This window comes from Alosa alosa, chromosome 10, assembly GCF_017589495.1.
Source record: "Alosa alosa isolate M-15738 ecotype Scorff River chromosome 10, AALO_Geno_1.1, whole genome shotgun sequence".
Taxonomy (NCBI): Eukaryota; Metazoa; Chordata; class Actinopteri; order Clupeiformes; family Clupeidae; genus Alosa; species Alosa alosa.
The window spans coordinates 7968119-7993653 of NC_063198.1; the positions used below are offsets into that span (position 1 = coordinate 7968119).

General features: G+C 44.6%; 1 protein-coding gene and 1 long non-coding RNA gene across 11 annotated transcripts in view; one reads left to right on the forward strand and one right to left on the reverse strand.

Annotated features, from left to right (window-relative positions):
• chd6 (chromodomain helicase DNA binding protein 6) overlaps positions 1–25535 on the forward strand; it is a 39631-nt gene that overhangs the window by 4764 nt on the left and 9332 nt on the right. For 8 of the 10 annotated variants that reach the window (XM_048253918.1, XM_048253913.1, XM_048253914.1 and 5 more), the window contains 30 exons: positions 6493–7058; positions 7819–7966; positions 8127–8276; positions 9438–9503; positions 9620–9678; positions 10038–10155; positions 10303–10389; positions 11824–11958; positions 12132–12253; positions 12492–12735; positions 13141–13317; positions 13860–14003; positions 14225–14480; positions 14932–15142; positions 15367–15562; positions 15869–16033; positions 16386–16565; positions 16906–17016; positions 17871–18073; positions 18342–18541; positions 18830–18989; positions 19517–19606; positions 19882–19985; positions 20213–20342; positions 20710–20785; positions 20914–20968; positions 21410–21647; positions 21788–21996; positions 22096–24063; positions 25143–25294. In XM_048253918.1, the coding sequence (XP_048109875.1) occupies positions 6493–7058; positions 7819–7966; positions 8127–8276; positions 9438–9503; positions 9620–9678; positions 10038–10155; positions 10303–10389; positions 11824–11958; positions 12132–12253; positions 12492–12735; positions 13141–13317; positions 13860–14003; positions 14225–14480; positions 14932–15142; positions 15367–15562; positions 15869–16033; positions 16386–16565; positions 16906–17016; positions 17871–18073; positions 18342–18541; positions 18830–18989; positions 19517–19606; positions 19882–19985; positions 20213–20342; positions 20710–20785; positions 20914–20968; positions 21410–21647; positions 21788–21996; positions 22096–24063; positions 25143–25294 (6720 nt within the window). Of the gene's footprint in view, positions 1–6492; positions 7059–7818; positions 7967–8126; positions 8277–9437; positions 9504–9619; positions 9679–10037; positions 10156–10302; positions 10390–11823; positions 11959–12131; positions 12254–12491; positions 12736–13140; positions 13318–13859; positions 14004–14224; positions 14481–14931; positions 15143–15366; positions 15563–15868; positions 16034–16385; positions 16566–16905; positions 17017–17870; positions 18074–18341; positions 18542–18829; positions 18990–19516; positions 19607–19881; positions 19986–20212; positions 20343–20709; positions 20786–20913; positions 20969–21409; positions 21648–21787; positions 21997–22095; positions 24064–25142; positions 25295–25535 lie in introns of those variants that run through there. The other 2 variants (XM_048253920.1, XM_048253922.1) reach the window with 2 other exon arrangements.
• On the reverse strand, positions 664–13902 carry LOC125301475. Its single transcript, XR_007194753.1, has 3 exons — positions 13821–13902; positions 2891–3011; positions 664–1154 (listed from the first exon to the last, which is right to left on the reverse strand). It is a non-coding gene; the product is annotated as an uncharacterized LOC125301475 (long non-coding RNA).

The following is a 25535-nucleotide window of genomic DNA, read 5'->3' on the forward strand; positions in this document are numbered from 1 at the left end:
CAGTTAGGTCTATGTTTAGAGTTTTTGATTTATAAAAGCTGCTTTGCTGTGAAAGAGCAACTATTTTTTACATATTCCAGCTTTATCCACATGGTTAAAGGAATAGTCCTGACATCAGTGTAGGATAGGTTTTATAAACAATGAAGGATCTTCATAATACAAATAGGTGCCACTTCAACAATGTGGTGTATGTGGTCATAAAGAGGGCTGTTATCTTCTTAAACACATTGTCAGAGGTGGTTGTAAAATGTATCATGTTTTCACTGGCGACTTAAAAAAGACTACTAGGGTCACATTGGTTTGATTCTTCTATAACGTGGTGTAACCATAACTACAGGGGGTTACAGGGATTCAATATGTTGTTGTTTTGCAAACAGATATATTGCAAAGATATACAGTATATCTAATTCTATCAGAAAGACTCAGGGAGGTACAATGAAAGTTAACACACATTTTAATCCATCAAAGGATATACAAAAGGCATAAGCAACAATGAGAGTCTTTGGCATAGGCCACGTCCTCGGTCCAGGTCACCGAGTGTGCAGACCCTTGCAGATCCTGCCGGTATGAGACGGCAGGGGCGGAGCCTACCCCCTGGACATCTGGACAAGGCCAAACTGGTGGTGGTTAGGGAGGGAGGGTGGGAACATCGAAAATCGGCACCTGAAAGCAGCAGGCAGGTGCAAATAAAGTGATTATAAAGGCTGATGCAGACTGGTGATTGGTCGGAAGTAATGAATGAATGAGTGACGCATTGAGTCTTCCTGACAGAATTTAACGCTAACACTTCCATTTATTTATTTCATAGATATATATATCTAATTAAAGGCAAACTTTAATAGTTTGAAGTACAGACCACCACCATATGCATAACATCTTAGTAAAACAATCATAACAATTTCTTTCCCATACACGGATTAAGCCTAGCCCTAGACCAATACCTAACATGAGTGCACAAGTACAGGAAAGTACAGGAAAGCAGCTCATGACTGCGATACTCTATTGCGTACCTAACTTTTGTGACTCCCTCCCTCTCAGACAGTGTTTTTCCGCAGGGCTCCAACCCATGACAGTGCCATTTTCACATGCAAAGGACCAATTTGATTATAGTGTTGCGGAACCACAGAAAAATCTAGACCAATGCATGCAACCCGCTGTTAAAAGAGAACAAGGCATCAAATGTGCAAATACTTTTTTCCCCAAAAAGCAGTTTAGTTGGCCTGGAGTAACGTAAGTGTAAACACTTATTAATTGGAATCGTTTTTCCTCAAACAGCGTTGTGATTTATGCTCTTTCTGGGCGTAGATACAGGTCATTTCCTTGCTTAAAGCTCTACGGGCTGATCAGAGCGCATTGTCAGCTGTGTGAGTCACTATAGTATCATTTTATTGTAGAGACAACAATATCTCAAAAATATGGAAGTAATTGGGACACCTGTTTTTTATCGGTTGGCAAACATCTTCGTTACTAAAGATCCCATTTGAAGGCATCAGTTCATCCCTGCCATTCCCTACCTAGTATGAAAAAATTTAAATGTGTGTTTTTTCCAGTGATTGACTTGATTTTGTACACAGTGTTAGTCGTCACGTGACGGGATGGCATTGTCTTCTGACAGACGCAGTGTGCTGCCCGCCCTCCAGACTGCTCTGGGGCACTGGGAGCAGGGTATGCCCAGGGTATGTCTTCAGCCCAGTACCCATTTAATTAAAAACTAGCATTGCAGCTAATGCCCATTGGTTCAAGCCCTCCTTGCCTCCCCCTTCTCAGCATGTGAAAGAAGCGAAGGTCTCTCGTGAGTGAGTCACTCCAGCGTGCCTCGCCTCCTTTGTGTGGACCTAGGCCTTAGACTCACTTCCCCTCCCCCACCAACTTGCCGGAAAGGTGTGTGTGTGTGTGCGCGCTTTGCAATTCTGGAGCAAGTATGAGAAAGCTGGCATTGATGTGACTGCAGCTGTCGTGTTTGGGAGTCAGGAGCCCATATTGATTCATAGGGAATTTGATTGCGGCTCCTGAGCGTGTGTGTGATTGGTGCATTTTGCTGGCAAACATACGTACTGCAGCGTGTAATGAGTACATGCTGTGCGAGATGTTTATGTGTGTATGTGTATATGCGTGTGTGTGAGTGTGTTTGTGTGCTTGCCTGTAAATGTGTGTGCTCTCGTGTAGTCTTGCATGTGAGAGGGGAAAGCCGTGAAGTGTTGCTGTGATGTGTTGCCGCGCGCTTGTGAGCACGTGGAGGCTTGTCTGAAGGACAGCGTGGGACTCAGCTAGCCAGACTGAGGATAACAGCTAAGACGAGAGGGTGTGGGAGAAAGCCTTGGCTGAATTAGCAGCAATGTTAGGAGGGGGGAGGTGCCTCTTTTGTGTGTAACACTCATGCGAACCTCAGGGTTTCTCCTACTTTTAAATAGCATAAATAAACACGTTATGTATTGTTGGTAGGATCCGTCCGTGACTGGAATGATTACATTGTTTTGATGAGATGTACAGTGGGTTCGTCAGTGTTCTTTAGGCATGTAGGTTAAAGATTTAAGGTTCAGAAAGACCCCGTGTGAACCACATTTTCAGTGCCACACTGTCTCTCTCTGAAGAGTACATTTATCACATGCTTTCTACCTGTAATCAGGGGGCCTCATGAATTTACAGACATTAAGAGTGATTTCCTGAACGACTAAGAATGACCTTCTCCTTTTACATGTGTTGCTGTCTGAGCCACCAGGAGCTCAGTGCAGAGGCACCAGCCTCCCCCTCGATTGTCCCCCATCTGCAGCCTGATGTGGGAGTCATGTGTCTTTTGACTCTCCCTTCTCCTGTCTCATCAAGTGCAAAATGGAGGGAAAAATGTCAAGCGGGCTTTTTTTGTGCTGTGTTCTGGTGTGGAAAGGGTTACCGTGGAGACTGCGTGTTTACGTTGCTGCTTCCTGCAGCTTGGTACAGAGCCTGTTTCCGTGGCGACGGCCCTGATTCCAGCTCGCGGTGGAGTCTGTGATTCATTGACATTATCCCCATACCTGCAACAGATAAACCGTTCACTGAGGCACGCCCGATCTGTGCTTCCACATGTGCTCTGCCCGGTTAAAAATAACACATAGTAAAAAATGGGGCTATCTGAGCCCATTGTCTTTCAGTACGCTCTCCGTGTCTGTGGATTGCCTCTATATGTAGTCTCGTTTGAGGATTTGTACAACACCATCCCATTTAATTTCTGTTTTATTTCCAGAATAGATTTCTCTCTGTTGAAGGTTGAAATGAGTGGATATTCCTCCTATTTTTATCATATTAATATGTGCAGGAAGACTATTTTCATTATACTTAATATTCTCTATACCAGTGGTCAATATGCCATCACATTATGCAATATCAATACCATGTGCTATTCACCACATAATCTGATGGGATTGGGAAATGGGAATTCCATATTGTCCATTCAAATTTGCGATGCTGATTTGCTAATCTCATCTGCTGATTCCGGTATTTCCCAATAATATGCTGTTGTGAGCAATTCATAGCAACTCCTGTTTTAGTTGTGATATGTCTTTCAAAGCATCAATGTGAATGAAGCACAATAGACAATATACACTTGAGACAATGGCTGAAGCAACATGAAGCAAATCCGCTATATGGTTACTTGGATCAGAAGAGACTGAAATAACTGGAACAAAGTTTCCCTCCAAGAAGCAGGTTTTATGTTTGTTGTAATATTACCATAAAACATTGAAAAAAAAACTGCATGAAAGTGCAACAGCGGTGATCAAAGAAGTCTTGGTATTCTAGGACAGGTAGGCTAGGATTCCCGTTCGTCCCCAACATCACACAAATGTCCCCAACATCACACAAAACACTTCACGACAAATTGCAGAAGCTGAAGAAAAATGCCAAGAGAACTTCTGATTCTCAGCAGTGCAATGTAGAGGCCTTCGTAGACCAGTTGGGAGACCTGTTTGATATCGCACATCAAGATGCACTCATTCAAGTGTAAGTGCATGTTGTGTGTGATGTCTGTATGCTACTGAGACCCCCTGAATTTCCCCTCGGGGATCAATAAAAAGTATCTATCTATCTATCTATCTATCTTCATCTCAAGAATCCAGAAGATAGAGACTTTCTTCTGGCCCAAAGAGAAAAAGGACGTCCCGGGTGTACAACTGTACAATATGATGATACAATTTAAATCTCTCACTTTCGCCTTTGGCCCTGGACACTGACTGGATCTGCTCCTTGTTATTTTAAGTCAATGATCAAGATACATCCTCAACCGACCACTGCGGTCTTCTGATGAGTGTCTGTTGTGTCAACCAGTCATAAATGCTAGGTCAAATTTAAGACTCTTTTCCTCAGTGGTTCCATGTTGGTGGAATAAGTTGCCGAGTGCTCTCCGTTCCTGTGATAGTTTTTGGCCATTTAAGAGGGTCTAAAGGCATATCTGTTCAACATGCACTTAGTTCTTTAAGCGCTTCTTATGCGTTATGGTTTGTAAAGTATTGTTTTATTTCCATTAGGCTGTTGATTAATTTGACATTGTTGTTTACTATTGATATTCTCTTTAATGTAGTCTTACCATGTTATAGTTTTTATATTATTGATTGAATGGATGTTTATTATTGCTTTCCCCCTCATTTTCATTGCGAAAACCCTTGACGGAAGACGCAAAGAAAAGGAAAAGAGCTTCAGACCGAGCGAGGGGGAGTTTCGTAGAGAAAAAGCATTAGGCTTGCCTGGTGTCCCTTTAAATGGTACAATTTCTGCAAAAATTAGCAATTCCGGAAATATTCAAAGGCCTTGAGCTACCTCTAGATATTGTAGGAACAATTCAAAATTTTGCATAGTGTGTTTTTATTGATATCCTAACACATTTAGGGGGTGAGAGTTGAACATTTCCCAACATTTTTTTTTTACCCCATATAAGGACCACCCTAATCATCATGGACTCTGCATTAAAGATTTCTGTACCCTTCTGTAGCTCTTTGTTTTTGTTGTGCATATTTGATCACTCATAATGAATGCGATGGAGTGTAAGTTCCTAAATGAATCCTATAAGTAAAACGACATGTTTCACAGCAGTTCCATGCTCTTTTTTTGTTTCCCATGTCTATTAGGGGTTATTGTTGTCTCTGTGTGTAGAAAGCACTCTTAACTGGCATGTCATGTTCTAAGTAGGCAGGGACATTTTTATTAATTTAAGTCTTGTGACATTTTGCCAAAGTTTATATTGATTTGTGTCAGATGCCTGTAATTTATCTTTTTTTTTTCATTTTAACAAATTGAATTCATTTCATAGTCCCACAATTCTCTCATCTTCTTTTCTCTCAATTCCCTTTTTTTGCAAGTAAAAACAACTGTCAATACTTTAACAGACAGTATGAAAGAAATCAGTCTATTTGTGACCCAAGAATTTAAGGCTTGAAGGCGGAAGGTCCAACATTTTAATCTCGACATTAATTGGTAGCAAGCAGACAGGTGAGGTGGGGTTTTTCTTGGGACAAGGAACAAATATTCAGTTTGTGACATTATAATAGGAAGTCGTGCTTTAGTTTCTCTCCTGGGATATGATACTTAATCTTGGTACATGTCAATTTAAAGGCTTCAACAAAGTAAATAAGTATCGCAACTGCAAACGTCCATCTTCTTTCTCTTGCTCTTCTATTCATCTTTATCCCTCAGTATTTATTCTGTATCTGTTATTCTTTGCTAACATACAGTCAGTGCCTATTTTTCCACTGGCTGCGTGTATGCGTGTGTGTCACAGTGTGGCTGGCTATGCAGGCCGAGATGTTGTGCGGAGGTCTGCATCTGTGGGGAATGGTGTGGTGGTGGGACTGGAAGTCTGTGTAGAGCTGTTGAGGATATTAAAGGGAGGGTAGAATGAAAAGCTTTCCAGACAGCCATCACGACTCGCTTTCAGCCTACTGCGATGGAAAAGAAACGCCGGCAACTGAGCTGTCACCAGTTTTCGCTTCTCACTGAAGTCAAAAGTAAGAACACATGAGGTAGATGCAGCTCCAGAGTGTCCTGTTCCAAACTGTTTTGATGAGGATGAGGCCCTATAGGTGTCTTTAGGCTCATATGTCTGTCTTTCATCCATCTGTTAAGATCTCAAAATGTTAAAACACCTCAGTCAGGCAGTTATCGGTCTCATAAAGCTCACCTGGGGTGTGTTTCTCAAAGCCATAGTTGCTAACCTGTTAGCAACTTAGTTGGTTGGCAATGTGAAATTGCAATGCAACCAACAAGGTCGCTAACTTAGTTAGCAACTATGGTTTTGGGAAACGCGGCCCTGGTTTCCAATTCGTTTTGGGTGTGTCTCTTGTTGTCTTGTAGAATGCAGAGGTTATTTCATCTCCATGGTGTTGGAGTGTGTCTGCCTCATCAGGCTTGTTTGTCAGTGTTCCTTGTGTCTTTGCTGTCATTTTTCTCAAGCCATGTGTCCTGACCTCTGAACTGGTGATTCAGTTCAGTTTGACTTCAGCGCCCCTCTATTGTGTTCTCTTGCAGATGTCCGCTGCCCACTTAATAAAGCACACTCCAGCTTCTGCAGCCTCTAGTGCCACTGACCAAAACGCACAAATCACGTTTCCCGTAGGCCCACAGGGCAAAGAGCAAATCCGGGTTCTGGGTGGGCAGACCAATCACTGCATGGCCCACACAAAGCACTCTGGGACATGGGAGGGGGGCCCGGGAACAGGCAGGCACGCCTGCCCGCCGGCATCGCCTGGCAACAGCGAGGAGGACGATGGAGGGGGTGGCACCCGGGTGAAGAAGAAACGAAAGAAAAAAGACAAGAAGGGCTCAGGCACGGGGCAGAAGCCGGAACGAGAGAGCGAATCCAAACCAAAGAAAAAGAAGGAGCTGAAAGAGCTGAAGGAGATATTGCCCAGGAAGTCGAAAGCACCCAAGGAGCCCAAGGGTCTCAAGGAGGCCAAGGAGTCCAAGAAGTTCAAGGAGCTGAAGTCACCAAAAGAGCCTAAAAAGGGGAGAAAGGGTCGGGAAGCCAAGGCCAAGCCCACCGTAGACTGCAAGGCCACATCATCTCCTCCCAGACAGCGAGGCAGAAAGCCCAAGTGAGAACATGCACACACACACTCTCTCTCTCTCTCTCTCTCTCTCTCTCTCTCTCTCTCGTTACCCGAGGCCCCCAGATAACACACACACACACGCTGTCATTCACTTTCACACCTGATATGCAAAAGTGACAAATGTGATTTCCCCCCCTCCACCCTTGCAGGCTCTTTAAGGCAGGAAGGACAGAAAACCCAGGCGCAGATCAGAGAGTGAGACTACAGGCAGAGCGAGGGCCAGACGGATGAACCTTTAACGTGCTGTAGGGCCTTGAGATATGAGGAATGGTTAGCAGTGTGTGTGTATGTATGTGTGTGTGTGTTTGAGAGAGAGAGAGAGAGGGAGTGTGTTTATTTATGTAAGGACAAGAAGGAATTTCCAGTCTGCATTGAAAGAGAGCTAAGGAATGACCTTGGGTGGTTCCATTGGTTGATCTAGAGCAGAGTTCCCCTCTGTGCTATGGGGGCTAGCTATCTAGAACAGTTATACTTGGGCTAAGCCTTAGTATACAATCAACCAAATCACCTCATTTAGCTGATTAGGTGATTAATGCATCTCTCGATTAATCTAAACTGTAGAGTATAGATTAGTCTAAGCTATATTAGCGCTAAGCTGAAAGGTAGAGCTGATTGTTTCTGAAGAGCTAAGCTAAGAATCGCTGATGCAAGTATTGTATTAGCCATATCAAAAGCTCAGTGCCATCAGGGAACTTAACGGAGCACTCCGAGTGTGGTAACTGCTTGCCTTGGCCTCTCCTGACAGAGAGCAGGGTGTGGTCCCGCCAGAGAAGAAGAAGAAGGGGAAGAGGAAAAGCGAGGTCCAGCAGGAGGCGCTAGAGAGCGATGACACAGCCTCCCTGACTGCAGTGGCCATGGGGGGCGAGGAAAGCAGCGACCCGCTGGACAGCACGGTGAGTGTCACCACCGCCGCATTGCATGATGGGGGAAAAAAAGGCCTACAGCTGCTGGCTGGCAGTGTGAGTAGTTTTTATTCATATTCTAATTCATATCTTTCTCCTTTTTTTATTCACTTTCTCTCTCTCTCTCGCTCACTGTCTTCCCTCTGAGCAGAAGCGGCGTTCAGGACGTCAGGTGAAGCGCAGGAAGTATAACGAGGACCTGGATTTCAAGGTTGTGGACGACGACGGGGAAACCATCGCTGTGTTGGGCACGGGCCGCATGGGAGCCCTGTCTGCCTCCACACTGGCCTGGCAAGCAGAGGTAAGTGTGACAGCTGCCGTCGGCCTGCTTCCTTCCCGCTCATGTGCCCTACTTCTGTCCGACCATGTTCTTGTCACACTCACAAACACACACACACACACACACGGGCACATCCACACACATGCATCAACTAATACACACAAATATGCAAGCATACACACACACACACACACACCAACTTATACACACAAATAAACAAACACACACATGCACACAGCAACTTACTGTATACCAGGGGTCTCAAACTCAAATGAGCTGGGGGCCACTTCGGCCAACGTCATCTGATTGGATGGCCGGCTATTTCTGAAAATGCAATGTTTTTATCTCTTTTCTCTAGACACCTGTGCTAGCAACCTTAACTTCTAAATAAAATAATGATAAAATAAATATTAATACAAATTATAAAAACAAACAAAAAGCATAAAAACAGGTATGTGTGTGTTTCAAAAATATTTTCCTCTCTTAACTTATTTAAACCTGCATGGCAAACTTTAGGCGCCAGGGTTAAGAAAACAACACCATTGGATTTTGACATCAAAATTTCAAAAGGTTTGAAAGTGGTCAGAGATAAAGTCCTACTAAAGTCCTAAATCTGTACCACGTCCATTACGGACACTATCATCACGATTACCAATGCCACCTCCAGCTATGTTGGGCAGAGGGTCGAAATAAGCATGGTATGCTTAGTGGACACCGTCTTATACACGCAAAGACACACCTCCATTCCCAGACGCACCGTGACTATCACTGTCAATAGTCGATCATAATCTCCAAAAGGCAGATATTCTTCGATTGGGCTCGAATCGAAGCTCTGGATGTCTAGCAACTAGTGGAGGAGAGTAGCCTACAAATGGGATTTGTCACCGTCTTGGATCTATCGTCTATTTTAACCAGTGTTGTTGTTTGTTGCAATTAAAAATACCCTCAAGGACCGAATTACATATTATTTTTACATTAGGCCTCGGGCTGAAATTGGGCCGGGCGCGGGCTGGAATTTGAGACCCCTGCTGTATACACAAAAATAAGCAAACACACACACACACCAAATCATAGACACAAATATGCAAACACTCACGCACAATTCCCACATGCATATATTTACATACACATGCTAGATGTCTTAGCCTGTGTGTTTCTCCACCTCTCTCTTTCACATCCTAGGAGCCGCCTGAAGACGAGGCTAACATCATTGAGAAAATCCTCTCTGTGCGAACTGTGAAGAAGGAGGTAGCCCCCTGTTTGCTCTATGCACAGCCTGTGATGATTTGCTCTCTTTGTGTGTGTGTGTGTGTGTTGTTTGATGTGCCTAATCTCCTGTCTCTCTTTCTGTGCGTCTCGTTCAGGCAGAACCGGGGAAGCCACCTGAGGAGTATGAGGAATTCTATGTCAAGTACAGAAATTTGTAAGTTGATTAATCTGGTGCTAAAAACAGTTTAATCTTTGCGACTGGCATCAAGACAGTCCACCATCTTCACCCACCCCTCAGCTTGCCTTTTCCCCCCTAATTTTGTAGTGTTTTTTCTTGAGTTGTTTCCCTGTGGATCTGTAGCCTGCAAGCTTATAATGCTGTCAAAGATAGAAAAAATGTCAAGGCTTCAGTCAGCATTTTCTTTTTGTTAGTTGTGTGTTTTCTTCTCTATTGCTCTACACATTGTTCCCCCATTGAAGCGTACACAGGACGTACTTTCATATGAAGCAGCATTCGTCACTGTGGCCTTCACAAAGAGTATGTGATCTATAGTGAACTCTTTGTGTCTACAGCTCTTACCTTCACTGCAAATGGGCGACTCTGGAGGAACTGGAAAAGGACCCGCGCATCCACCAAAAAATCAAGCGCTTCAGGAATAAGCAGGCACAAATGAAGCACATTTTCAGTGAAGTAAGGGTTGCCCTGTTTTGCCTTGTATAATTACTCTCATTACTACTTTCTCTGATTTTATTGAATCATTTACAAAAAAAATGGTTAGACTACGTGTTAGTTAGCACTCTCTGGTATGAATTCCTAATACCCCCTTCCCTCCCACAGCCAGACGAGGATCTTTTTAATCCGGACTACATTGAGGTGGACCGTGTGCTGGAAGTGGCCCACACTACTGACACAGAGACCGGAGAGGTGAGGACCAGAGCAGAGGTCATTTTAGAGGCCCTCAATGTACACTGAAAAAAAGAAACCTGCATGATTTTCTTGATTTCATTGTGTACATTGGTTGCACATGAATTAAATGTGTAGAATGTTTTCTGTTTCGGTTTACAAAATTGATTCATGCCGTGGTTACCCAATTTGATAAAGTAATTCCAATGAAATTGTTTAAGTTAAGTTTACATGAAATATTCGTGTAATTTCAACATAATTTTGGTTACACAGGTAGCATGTACTGAGAGTAGGCATTCATCAATATTAAAGGAAGATATTAACTAATATTAAAGACTTCAGTATTCACAGTATTCTATGGAACCACTGATACTTTGTGCATGCTTCATACCAAACACACTGATGGTGGGAACAAAACATGGTTAATCTCAAATTATAACAAAAAATACAATTTGCTCTAAATTCTACTGGGCCCGTATTCATACAGAATGTCAAGGCTAAAATTAGCTCCTAACTGGCGAATTTAGGAGAAACTCCTAAAAATAATGGCCGTGTCATTCGTAACTTTAGAACTAAGTTGACTAAGAGTAATTCACGAAGCATTTTAGGACACATTTATTCATTCATGGGAACACAATGAAATGGTGACACCAAGGCATCCCATGTGTTCATTTGCCTTACTGGTTCACATTGATATTATATGATTCTGTTGGATAAATTCATTGCTGTGGCAAAATATGTCAGTTCAACGTAATGACATTGTGTTTGAAAGAAAAACATGAGTTTGTTTAATTTCTTTGAATTGCCATGAATTTAATTCCACTTTCTCCAATTCAAATTCAAGTTCCTGTGTGGTGGAGCCAATTCACTTCAAATTCATGAATTGAATGAAGGCCAACTCTAAAATTCAGAATTTTGCACAAGCCTGATATCTATCTATATCACATGCCTTACAATGCAACACATCCCATAATATCACAACATCCAACAATGAGGCACCCAAATTCTCCTCAGTTATTATTATTATTATTTCATCTCCTAATACCCATGAGTTGCTGATGGCTGGCATGGTGGGTGTGCTAATTGGTTTAGTCAAGTGGGGGATAGCGGGTTGGATAGTGGAGATCCAGGAGCATTAACTCTCCTCTCATTGTTTGATCTCATTTATTGGACTGTTCATGGTGCCCCTCACTGGGAATAGGCACCGGCATCTTTCATATGAGTTGTAAAATGGTGACCTTATAGGATTATGTATGAAGGTCATGCAAATTTGCCTATGCCACCATTTTCAGCAGAAATGTAAAAATGAAATTTATTGTATAGATAATTCTCTTTCTTTGTGTGTGTGTCTATGTGTGTGTGTGTGTGTGTGTGTGTGCGTGTGTGTGTGTGTGTGTGTGTTTCCCCTCACATGTGCACCTCGCGTGCACATGTATGTGTCTGTGCTTCTTACAGGAGGTTACACACTATCTGGTAAAGTGGTGCTCTCTGTCGTACGAAGAAAGCACTTGGGAGCTCCAAGAGGATGTTGATCCTGTAAAGATCCGTGAGTTTGAGAACCTCAAGAAAATCCCTGATTTGAAATATGTGGTAAGCTACATTGGAAGCCATTTTTACTTCAGAAAATACTAGATTGATGATCAGTTCATACAATTTCACCACTACTATTGGCACCACTACTAGTACTACACTACTTTTGCTGGTAATTTTGTACCATTGTGGCACTTAATTTAAACAGACTACCCTCTCATTTTTTCATGTAGGAGAGACCTCAACCCGATAAGTGGCAGAAGCTGGAAAACTCTCGAGACTACAGGAATGGGAACGAGTTGAGAGAGTACCAGCTTGAGGGAATGAACTGGCTTCTATTCAACTGGTACAACAGGTGAGCCCATCCCAGCTACTGCCAGCCACCACAGCGCTTGTGTTTACTCTGTCTACAGTCAGAACAGCTCTAGCCCTCTTCTGCCCAAGCGTAGTATTCAAAGCTTACGTAATTCCAAAACCCCCTTTTTGGAATTACCATCATCATCGCACTCAACACAGGCACCCTCTGCGGTGCCAGCAATGGTTCAGACTATGCAATCTAATGAAAGTGTCTTCTCTTGTCTTCCTCGTCACAGGAAAAACTGCATCTTGGCAGACGAAATGGGCCTGGGAAAGACCATTCAGTCCATAACATTCCTCTTCGAGATCTTCAGTATGGGCATTCGCGGCCCATTCCTCATCATTGCCCCACTCTCTACCATCACAAACTGGGAGCGCGAGTTCCGCACCTGGACCGAAATCAACGTGATCGTCTACCATGGCAGCCAGATCAGTCGGCAGATGATCTTACAATATGAAATGTACCACAGAGATGAACATGTGAGACTCTTTATGATCCGAGTGCAAAATCTTGTTAACCATGTTGGTTTGTTTTTGTGTGTGAACATAACAACTGTGCAAACATTCTTCAAACTCACACCAATCAAACCTGTGTGAGTTTGAAAATGTTCAAGAGAGGGAGAAACTTGGAGTGGGAACTGGCCCAGGGGGAGAGTGCCTCTGCCAGGGAGAGGGGGGTGAGGCGATACAAAGAGTGAAGGACTACAAAATTATGGACTACAAAATTATGACCTGACTTTATAAACCGTAGCCTGACTAGTCTTGAATTTGTCAGATAGTTCCAGATAATTTTAATTTTATACCAGAGATAGATATCAACAATGATCTTGAAGTAAAGCGAAAATGAGTTTTTGAGAATCATTATCTTTCTGTCTTTCTGTGCAGGGAAACTCTGTGTCTGGCTTGTTTAAGTTCCATGGTGTGATCACTACGTTTGAGATGATCATGGCTGACTGCCCTGAGCTGAAGAAAATCCACTGGCGCTGTGTGGTGATTGACGAGGCCCACCGGCTGAAGAACCGCAACTGCAAGCTTCTAGAGGGACTCAAGCTCATGAACCTGGTAAGAGCGGACTTCATATTTTGTGAAAATAGTTACAGGTAATTTTCTAACTATTAACCAAGGTTTATACATTGATTTTACACATTTCATCGGCTATGAGGTTAATACACAGGGGTGGACTATACATTGGAATGCATTGTAGGCACTATGGCTAATACATGGGCGCTGGTCAATGCATGTTTTTTTTAATTGCATAAAACAATGTCCTGCGATTTATAAACATGCAGCGAATACACAGGGAATTACTGTGCAGCAAGTGGTGAGGAGGAAGATTCAGTGAGAAACACTGGTGCCATCACCAAATATTGTGCAGGGCACAATCAAATCCGTAAAACTCAAAAACAGAATATGCAGGAAGCGGCACAACAGCATTTCAATTCTTCAATGTCGTACTGGAAGAGAAGAAATAATTTCTCAAACCTGAGATTGAAAAATCATTTTCTTGCTGAAATCCGTAAAAGAAGTATATCATGACAAGGCCTCACGAAGAGAAAATAGTATACCGGTAGGTTGCACTGCTGACGATACAATGCGTCTTGTAGGAACACAAAGTGCTGCTGACTGGAACACCACTGCAGAACTCTGTCGAGGAACTCTTCAGCTTGCTCAACTTCCTGGAACCACTTCAGTTCCCCTCTGAGACCACCTTCCTGGAGGAGTTTGGGGATCTGAAAACAGAGGAGCAGGTGAGCCACCAGCCCTCAGCATCCATTTTTGTTCTTTTATTTTGAATTGTGCGAGGACTGCAAGGGGATTAAAACCTATGGGTGCTAGCGTTTGTCGCTAGCAGTTCTCATAAGGTGTCAGAAAGGAGATTTGCTCACTGCAGCTACTGGACCCAATAACTACTCTAGGTAACTAGAAGTTTCATAACTTCATCTCTATACACTCCCCCTGTGACTCCTAGGTGAAGAAGCTTCAGGCCATCCTAAAGCCCATGATGCTGAGGAGATTAAAGGACGACGTGGAAAAGAACTTGGCTCCCAAAGAGGAGACCATCATCGAAGTGGAGTTGACCAACATGCAGAAGAAATACTACCGTGCCATTCTTGAAAAGAACTTCACATTTCTGGCCAAGGGTGCCAACCAGCACAACATGCCCAACCTCATCAACACTATGATGGAGCTACGCAAGTGCTGCAACCACCCATACCTCATCACTGGTAATGTGCTCCTGCTCTTGTGTTTTTACACAACAATAGTAGTGGGCGATGTTACGGCATACAGTTTTGTAAGCTTAGATGAATCTTACACCATGTCATTTGTTTTATGTTCTGCTGCTGAACAGATAACACACACATTTTTCGGCTCTTTGTTGGCTCTTGCTATTTCTCTCTTTCTCTTACGCACACACACACACACACACACACACACACACACACACACAGGTACACACACACACACACCACACAGAGACACACACACACACATACATACACACACAGAGCGGGAAAGAAAATTATCTATATATTTCACATTTACATTTCTGCTGAAAAATAAAGAGGCAAATTTGCATGACCATGCAGCAAAAACATGTCTCACTGAAGACTGCTTTAACATCTGAAATAAATAAATAAATAATAATCATCCATATCCTAACCTTTGCCCTTACAGGCGCAGAAGAAAAGATTCTGGAAAGCTTCAAGAAGACACACAGCCCCGATGCCTCAGACTTCCAGCTTCAGGCTATGATCCAGTCATCAGGAAAGCTGGTCCTCATTGACAAGCTCCTGCCTCGTCTCATAGCTGGAGGTCACAAAGTTCTGGTCTTCTCCCAGATGGTGCGCTGCTTGGATATCCTGGAGGACTACCTCATCCAGAGGAGGTGCATTGCCCTTTCTAGTCGCAGTAAATTTGTATTTTCATTAACTTTTAAGTAAACAAAGTAATGTGTTTACTTGAATATGAGTTAACTCCTGTTCTCCATAAATAAGCAGTGTTTACATGTTTGTTTTTGAAAATGCATGGTAGATTACTCATGTCTTTTGGCATGTGCTCATCCCCTGTAATTCAGAAATGTTGTATGTTTGTTTTGTTTTGGATCCTCAGGTACACGTATGAGCGCATCGACGGTCGTGTACGGGGGAACCTGCGGCAGGCAGCCATCGACCGCTTCTGCAAGGTGGACTCAGATCGCTTCGTGTTTCTCCTGTGCACGCGTGCTGGGGGCCTGGGGATCAACCTGACGGCCGCTGACACCTGCATCATCTTTGACTCAGACTGGAACCCACAGAACGACTTGCAGGTGTGGATTTTGGAACAAACACACTCACACTCACGCACGCATGCAAACACATACACATACACACTCCTCTATGTCAATGCACACACATTCACAAGAACTGTGTGACTAATTGTGGTATCTCATCCTGCTCGGAATGACTCAAACAATTGTGAAGGGCAATTCACCGAACTATTTTATGCTGATGAGTGTGGGCTCATGTTGAACAGATTCATTGTTCAGCCCTCACACCCTCCTCAGCTTAACTCCTCGAGAGGAGAGCATGATCATGCATTGTACTTGATGTTTATTAAACCTCTCATTCCCCAGGCACAAGCGCGCTGTCACAGGATTGGCCAGAGCAAAGCAGTAAAGGTCTACCGGCTCATCACTCGGAACTCGTACGAGCGGGAGATGTTCGACAAGGCCAGCCTGAAGCTGGGTTTGGACAAGGCAGTGCTGCAGGACATCAACCGCAAGGGCAGCCTGAACGGAGTGAGCACCTCCCTGCCCCCCGCATTACCTTTACAATTTGATTCAGTGCCATGGATTTAAATACTGAAGCTCCAATAGCAGCACACATCATCTCACAGGGCTTTACAGTGCCCAGTGCCATCTCACTAGTTCCATGTATACCACTGAATCCTGACTGTGATGTGGTTTTATTTTTTGAGGTTAGATTCATCTATTAGGTAGATCCACCAAATTGTTACCTATTGAATTTGGAGTACCATTTGGCTCCAAATCTTTTCAAGGTGTCTCAGGCAGGAGTCTCAGAGTGCACACTCAATGGGGTAAATGAGTCAGAGATGGCTTTTCAGCTTAGCTGTTTGGATGTCTTCAATAGGTGCAGCAGCTGTCTAAATTGGAGGTGGAGGACCTTTTGAGGAAGGGTGCATACGGTGCTCTAATGGACGAGGAGGACGAGGGTTCCAAATTCTGCGAGGAAGACATCGACCAGATCCTTCAGCGCCGCACTCAGACCATCACCATCCAGTCAGAAGGGAAGGGCTCCACGTTCGCTAAGGTACTGCCTGGCTATTGGCTAAGGCACTGCTCGGATTTGACCTTTGTGTGCAAATTGCTCAACTATAACACACAAAGTGATTATGTGGCACATCAGTAGTGTTTCAGTAAGAGCAACAGTGAACATGTGGTCACGCACTGTTTTTAAGTACATGAATAGCCCTATGGATAATGTAATGTTTATCATTAAACTTGTTAGCTATAGCCTCCTGAATACTCCCAGGACCATGCCTCATTGTTTCTGTGTTTATGGCACGAGATTTTACAGCTTTTTTTCCACTGAGACGGATTTTGTTGTTGTTGTGTGTGTGTTTGTGTGTGTGTGTGTGTGTGATCTCCAGGCCAGCTTTGTATCTTCTGGAAACAGAACTGACATCTCTCTGGATGATCCAAACTTCTGGCAGAAATGGGCTAAAATCGCTGAGCTGGAGATTGACTCTAAGGAAGAGAAAGTAAGGAGCTGGTTGACGCCTCACAATCCCTGCCTAAAATGTCTTCGCCATCTTGTGTGGGACCTGTGCCAAAAAAGACTTCTGAGTTCTGGAGGATCAAAAGAAACAAAAAGAATGTGGCTTAAAATGATATGGCAAAAGGGAGATGGGGCAAATGACGAGGGGATCAGAGAGAAAGAGAGAGAGAGAGAGAGAGAGAGAGAGAGAGAGAGAGAGATGTGGAGTGAAAGATAGTAATGTATGGACAGAAGACAAAGAGAAAAGAGTGGTGAAGAGAGAGAGAGAGAGAGCGAGAGACAAAGAGGTAGAATGGAGAAGCGGAGTATGAGAAAAAGGGAGGGAGGAAAGAGAAAAGGCACAGGGAGAGGAGTGGAATCATTTGAATATCTGGCTCTCATCATTCCCTGAACAGATGGGTCGCATTAATGAGAAAAAACAGCATGTGAATCAGGCGGAGGGGAAGGTTGAGTAAATGAGCACTGTGCTTTTGAGTGTGTGACTATGTGGGGGTGCATGTGTTTGCATGCACTCGATTGTGAGGGTATGACTGTGTTTGTGCTGGGCTCATGCAATGTTGCCAATGCCATAATTGTACAAGGGGGGGGGAATCATCAGGAAATATTCATGGAGAGCTTTTTTGGTGTATTCTGAAAAGTACTTCTGGTCTGGTAGTGACCTCCGTAGCTGTATGTGTGTGCAGCCTATTTTGTCGACAATAGTTTTTGAATCAGGTAGGCTCCATTTAGTGTCAGTAACTGTATCATGATCAGTATGTGTGTGTTAATCATGGAGTATAAGTTCTACACACTCTTCTTTTCTTCTTTTCTTTACACACTTGTCTTTTTGGTGATAAGGAGAGCCTGGTGATCGATACGCCTCGTGTGCGGAAACAGACGCGCCATTACAACTCGTTTGAGGATGATGAGCTGATGGAGTTCTCTGAGCTGGACAGCGACTCGGAAGAAAGGCCGTGTCGTACGCGCCGCCTCAACGACAGAAACCGACGCTACCTGCGGGCGGAATGCTTCCGTGTGGAAAAAAACCTGCTCATATTCGGGTGTGTAGTTGCCGTCAGTTTTATTCACGAATGAGCTAGTTCTTTTTTTCCCCTCTGATCAGGTCAACCAAACGATAGAGTCCGAACATTCAAGACCTTCTGACAAGAAGTCTGACATTGTGTCTCAGAAATAGCCCAATAGGCCCTGATAAGCAGTGCTTGTGAAATGAATGGCCTTTTTCCTCTTTCCCTTTGCCGAAAGGGTTGAGTTTGTAGTGGCACGGCTTTGTTTTGAGTCGTGTTTACCTTCTCTGTCCGTCTCATGCAGCTGGGGGCGGTGGAAGGACATCCTCACCCATGGCCGCTTCAAGTGGCACTTGGCGGAGCGGGACATGGAGCTAATGTGCCGGGCTCTGCTGGTCTACTGTGTGCGCCACTACAAAGGAGACGAAAAGATCAAAAGCTTCATCTGGGACCTCATCACCCCAACTAAAGATGGTCAAAATGAGGCCCTACAGAACCACTCTGGTGAGAACCTATGGCCACCCCTCATCATCCAGGGCTTGTTATTTACCTATAAGTCAGTATCGGTTCTATTGCTCGGTTGCGGTTGATAGATTTTTCACAAATCCACTGCAGACATTTCCTAATCAGTTAAAGTTATCTAATCTTTTTCCACTAGGTATTATTGAGTTGGGAAGATTAAATCCAGTATCTGTATGAAGTAATGCATCTTTTCAGCCATTACCTGGCAGAGAAAATCAAGTTAGAAGTGTGTGTGCCACGTTAAATACACTGCCTTAAATCTATTCGCAGGTCTTTCGGCACCCGTTCCCCGCGGTCGTAAGGGTAAAAAGCTGAAGAACCAGCTGTGTATACCTGAGTTGAACAATGCAGATTGGCTGGTGCACTGCAATCCAGAGGTGGTGCTGCAGGACGACAGCTACAAAAAGCACCTCAAGCAGCACTGCAACAAGTAAATTCTCCATCTGGTGCAGCAGCTTTAGCCAATTATCCAGTCCACTTCTGTCAGGAAGCAAATTACACACGCCTGTACCGGCGTACTTAAATGTGCTCTCTCTCTCTCTTTCTTTGTCTCTCTCTCTCCGTTTAGTAAATGGAGGTGTTCTCATATACTGCATGTCTTTGAAAGAATAGTGTGTTTTATTACTGGAAATGTTTATTTTTTTTAAGAATGCTCTGCTCATAAGCATCAGACATTGTCTTGGAGCAGTGTGTGTCAGTCTTGGCAGTAAAATGCTATTGTTTCTGGGAAATAATAATATGAAGTATTATTGTGAAATTTAATATTACTTTTCTGGGAATCACTCTGCAAAGAAGGTCCAACTCTGTTAGGTTTGAGCAAGTTAAACCGGTGTAGAGCACTACTAGATGCACAATGTAGGACTCTACTAGAAGCACAATGTAGAACTGAACTGGAAGCACAATTGATTGAGCCAAAAAGAATAAAGTCAAAGTTGAACATGCATGTCATCCCTCCAGGGTACTTTTAAGGGTTCGCATGCTGTACTATTTGAAGGCGGAGGTCCTGGGGGAAGCAGCGAATCAGGCCCTGGAAGGCATTTCAGCCAGGTACCGCATCACAGTTTGTATTGAGTTATCCAAAAGCCATGTTAAAGAACTGAGAAATAAAAAAAAAAGTTGGCGTTACTCTGTAGAAATGTTTTAAAATACATTCTCTTTTTATGCCTTAAAATATATGATGCTCTTATTCTTGCAGTTGTTTGTGTTGAAAGTATTTGTGTGTAATTTGGCATGGAGTTCTTGTTTTGTCTGTGAGAAGATGCCTGGCTCAGTTATTGTGTAAATGAGTAATGACACTCAGTCTGAGCATCTTATTTCTGCAGCAAACTAGAGGTGGCTCTTCCTGACATTGACTACATTGAGATTCCGGCTGGCTGGTGGGACGCTGAAGCAGACAAATCCCTCCTCATCGGTGTCCACAAGCATGGTAATCAACAAACACTCTGGAATTTCCCTTGGAATTTCACGGAGTGTTTTTTTAGGAATTGTATATTCCGTTTCTAAAGTACACATGCACACACATGTTCAAATTCTTCAGTCACTCTGATCTACACTGAGGATTTACCTCTTGTGTTTTGCCTGTTTGATTGACGGCTACTCTCTTATTGAATGGACTGAACAAACAGCAACGTGTGTATTTGTGTGCAACCTCAGGGTACGAGCGATACAATGCCATGCGGGCTGATCCAGACCTGTGCTTCCTGGAGCGAGTGGGCATGCCTGACGTCATGGCCCTTTCTGCAGAGCAGTCAGGCTCAGAGGTCCCAGCTGATGCAAATGACAGGCAAGAGCATCCCCTCATTTCCATTTCAAACTTGATACCCTCAACCCCTTGGTTGAGGAAGATGTTATTGTCATTGGGTCCATCTGTCTCTGTGTGTGTCCACTCGCATAACTAAGAAAGTATTGGTCGGTTGTGCTTCCCAAATTTGCCAAAGGTTCGTATGGGTATTCCCAGGCTAGGTCAATCTATCATCGGTCCAGTCCTCATACGTGAACATCTGTATCTGGTTTAGAATACAAATGCTGGAATTTGGTTTCACTTTGGTTAATATTGTGTGGAATATATTGCAATCACCTCTGACTGCTCTGGTCTACAACACATCATACTGCTTTGCTGGCTCATCGTAATGTTTTTATATTTTCCGTAGTGTTGGGAAGACTGAAGACATGAAAGACGAGACTGAAAGCAAGATGGAGGGGGGGGAAGATAAGGAGGAGAGCAAAGTATGAACTTCCTTAATGTCATAGGAACTGCAGTCGATTGTCTCTTCTTGTTGTAGAGTCATATTTTGTCCTCTGATATCTTTTTTACGTTTTTGTTTAATGTCTGTTGTTGCTTTGATCTCTTAAAGGATGACACCAGTTCTGTTACAGACACATCAGAGAAACAGGAGAATGTTGTTTCAAGTAAGTACTGACATCTTCAATATTAAAGCATTGAAATGTCAGATCTGAGCATCAGTAGCTCTATCAAAAACATCAGGATATTATCAGAGACTATTATTAGAGCAGACACAGTTGGGAAAGAGGTGGGGGGATTGACTTTCATCAGTACACAGCTGCCAAGTCTCCTGTGTTCATTCATACCCCTGTTCCTGAGAGTGTTTTTGTTCAGTAAATACAGTGTTGCTTGACATCATGATCTCAGAGGACAATTCAATTCATGCAGCTTCTCTTTGATCTGGTTATTATCTGAAATGTTGAATTTGTAGAAGTGTTAAAAAAAAAAAAAAAACTCCACCCACAGTGGTCATCCGAGACATTCCACCCCTAGCAAGTGGTGACTCATTTTGTCTATGAAAGTGTTTTTTTTTCTGTGTTGACAACATCCTCATCCTGTGTCCTAAGGTGAACTGGGAGTTCCAGAGGCCTCTGAGCAGGGCAGGCTTCTCTGGCCGGCGGGTTCTGCTTTGACGGCTCGTCTTCGACGACTCATCACCACCTACCAGCGTTACAACCGTCGTGAGCCCCTGCGCCACGAGTTCCTGATGCTGGATGGGGCTAGTCATGTGCCCTGGCAACTGGGAGAAGACCTGAGGAGATGCGCTGTAGAACCAGACCCCCTGTTCCTGGAGTGGCAGAGAAGGTGGGTGAAACTGGCAGCCACTGGTGACTCAACGTTATAGAGGAAATGCCAATACAAATATGTGGACAATGTAGTTGTTTTGTTGAATGTATTACTTCTGGTGGGATTATGCATAAAATGTTTTATGTTTGATGGAACAGGTGGACACGTCGAGAGCAGGCAGATTTCTATCGGACAGTTTCATCCTTCGGTGTTATGTTTGACCCAGAGAAGAAAGTGTTTGATTGGACACAGTTCCGCTCTCTCGCTCGACTGGAGAGAAAAACAGATGAAAGTTTAGAGAGATATTTTTACAACTTTGTATCCATGTGTCGCACTGCCTGCAGGCTTCCCCCAAGGAAGGATGAAGGTAGAAATGACTGTTATTTAATTAAAAACACAAATCAAAGTACAGACAATGTTCCCTCTGATTTCACTGTTTCTCACTGTCCCTTTCTGCTTCTCTCAGGTCCCATTGACCACGCTCTGTTTGTGGAACCAATCACTGAAGAGCGAGCGGCCCGCACACTCTACCGCATTGAGTTGCTGAGGAAAATTCGGGAGCAAGTTCTTCGCCACCCGCTGCTGGGACAGAGACTTCAGCTGTGCCAGCCTAGTCTCTACCTGCCTGTGTGGTGGGAGTGCGGGAAACACGACCGGGACCTCCTGATTGGCGCCGCCAAGCATGGCTTGAGCCGCACTGACTATTACATCCTCAATGATCCCCAGCTCTCCTTTCTGGAAGCCCACCGCAACTACGTGCGGAAAGAGAACCACGGCTACCCCGTGCCAGCCTCTATGTCTGGCATGCCCCATCGCCACTGCTGCCTTTATGACGCAGGCCTCAGCCACTGCCACTCTCCACAGCCTCCTGAATACCACACTCCGCCATCTCACCATGCCCATGGACACCCTCACATCCATGGTCCTGTGCACCATCCTACTGAGGTGGTAGCTGGAGACCCGGTTGGCTCCCTGGCCATGAGTGGTGGCGGTGGCCCCAGGGAGGGTTTCCTGGACTGCCCTCCCCTTGAGGAGTCCCTGGAGCTGGCGTCGCTGCAGCATGATGGACTGGCTGCCGACTCCCTCCATGGTAAGCCCAGCAAAGAGGCTTTCAACGGGTTTCCCTTCAACTCGGCTTCTGGAGGGCAGAGCATGCTCAACTCCTACGGTGTACAGGGCGAGCTGAGCGGGACTCAGGGGGACATTGCTGACTCCATTGCAGGGAAGCTACGCAGTGATGTGCTGGTGGGTGAACAGGGCTCGTCTGAAGAGACGGGGCTGATGGCACCCTCCGTAGAGCTGGACGAACTGCAAACACCGTGGGAGAGCTCAGACCATGCCGCTGCAGCTCACATGTTCAACGAGGCCGACCCAATCTTGGGTGCTCCTGCACTGGAGTCGGAGTTCCTGGACTCGTCAGATGCACCCGGAGATGGCCAGGTGGACACTGCCTTGAACGACTGTCTGAGCATGCCCAGTTCGGACTCACAGAGCAACCCGGTCGACCCCTTGCCGTCCAGCTTCATGCTGTTTAAGGAGCTGAGTGAAGCCGAGCCCTCGGTCGAGCAGACTGACCTATCAGCCAGCCCTCCTCCAGAGTACGCTCCAACTCCCCTCTCTTTGGGCGATATGAGTCTCTCCCATACGGGCCCCACTGAGGAGCCAGATGAGAAGCTGAGTGACTCAGACGTCACCCGCAGTGCTCCCAGCCCCGTTGATGTGGCCGGGAGCGTGACCTTTGAGTTTGACAAGGAGGAGCTGTCACAGGATAGTCACAGCCTGACCGGGACAACTCAGGGGCCCGACGAAGCATCTCTGGATCCGTCTGAAGGCCCTCCAGAGGAAGCCCTGGGTGAGACCAGTACGGAACCACTAAGCGAAGCAAGTGTCCCTGAGCATAATGAAGAAAACCTCGCAGAGCCTTGTGAGGAGCCGATGGAAGAGTCTATGCTGAAGGGGCTTTCAGATGTGCCACCAGAGGAGCCTTGGGAAAGCCATCCTCAGGAGAAGCAGCCTGGAGAGGAAACCCTACAGGTGCCCTCCGAGGAGCCCGCGGAGGAGGAGCCCTATGAGACCCCCTCAAGGTCACTACACGAAGTGCACTCGGAGGAGGCATCCAGCGAAAGGCTCTCTGAGCCTGTGATCGGGAGCAGTCTCAGTGACCCAACCCTCTCCTCTGTAGGCCCCACCTCGTCCCCACTTCCCTGTGCCTCGCCCTCCCTGTCCGTCCCTCTGTCAGTTCCCCCCACGTCGCCAGAGCCCAGCACTGCCGTCCACATTAAGCAGGAGCTGCTGCTGGAGCCAACCACTGCAGAGATCAAGCCTGACCCTGAGGCCCTCGAGCCAGACAGCACTACACTCACACCCAGGCTAGAACAGACGGAGATGCTGGAAGCAAAAGAAGAGATAAAACAAGAGAGAGTGAAAACCCCAGGTAAGGAACATCCCACAGCAGTGCCCCTATGTCTCTCTCTTTCCATTGTCTTATAAAATGTCCTAATCCTCAGACCAGCCCTCCCATTTCTCAGTGTCCTTGAGTTTGAATCACAGCAATCAGGGGAATAATTAATATGGCACAGTTCTGAATATACATTAATCTCACTGATCCCAGGCATCCTTATATGTGAATTATGGTAATTGCAAGGATCATTGCTGTGACACGTTTGATATTACTGCTCGTTTCCCAATCGGACACCCTCTCAGCAACTCTTTAATCAAGATTACTGGGGAGCTTTGCAAGACCCAAACTGTTCCAAATCCTTGCAAGGCATTGATCTGAGAGCAGCATGAATGGAACGGAATCTGGTTGTCAGGGCAACTATTCATGCAGCTGTTCGAAAAGCATAGTTTTGTATGTGTCTTTTTCTAAATGCCTATGTGTTTTTCACTGGTGCAACCTTGCTCTGAGAGTATACATTCAATATACCTAAAGGCATCCTATGCATTGTTGTACCTTAATAGAATGATAAAATAACTTCTAATAGGGAGAATAACATGCTTTTCGCAGCCGTACTGTACCCGCCTATGGAGAACCAGCCTTGCAACTTCGCAAGCCTACTATTTATATGAAATTGTGTAATATTACCTTGTTAGTCGACATGGCTCTTCAGATATCATCTTTGCCGGTTGCTATCCTTCGGCTTGTAAACAAATCCACTTGTACCGTGTCCTGGGGGAAGGGAACAAGCCATTAAGTGTTTTTTAAAAAAAAAAAATGTATTGTCTATGGCTGTGTCTATGTCTAAAGTATGTCTATGTCTGTATTTAAAGTATGTCTATGTCTGCATGGGAAAGTAAGAAACGAAATTTCAATTCTTTGTATGACCAGTGCATGTAGAGAAATTGACAATAAAGCCGACTTGACTTGACTTTACAACAGTTGTGTAAAATACAAATACTCTGCAAATGTAGGGGGAGCCCAGTAGGAAAACAACTTCATTGGATGCTTTTAATGTATATGTGTAGTGCTCGCTTCCATTTTTAACATTTTTGCACACTTCCTGTCATTTTCAGCTCTGATGGTGGACAGCTATGTGGAGGCCCCAAGATACGCTCCCCAAATGTCAGTCTGCGAAATGCCCGACAGTCTCCATGATGTTCGGGAACCTACCATTGCCCAGCTCCTCCAGGAGAAAGCCCTCTACTCATTCTCTGGATGGCCCAAGGTACACATGATAAGTTTCTGCATCAAGTTCATCACATCACATTGGAAAAGAGGACTGCCCTCAACTGTATTTCCGAGCATGAAATAAAGGTTGAATGAATGAATGAAAAAAAGTTATTCCTTTGTTTAGGATTTTACTGTATAAATAAGAAAGAAAGGGCTAAGAAGAGAATTTAAGTCTTCTTAAATGTGAGATCAGATAGAGATGTCATTAGGAAATTATTCTTCAGTGCATCATAAGA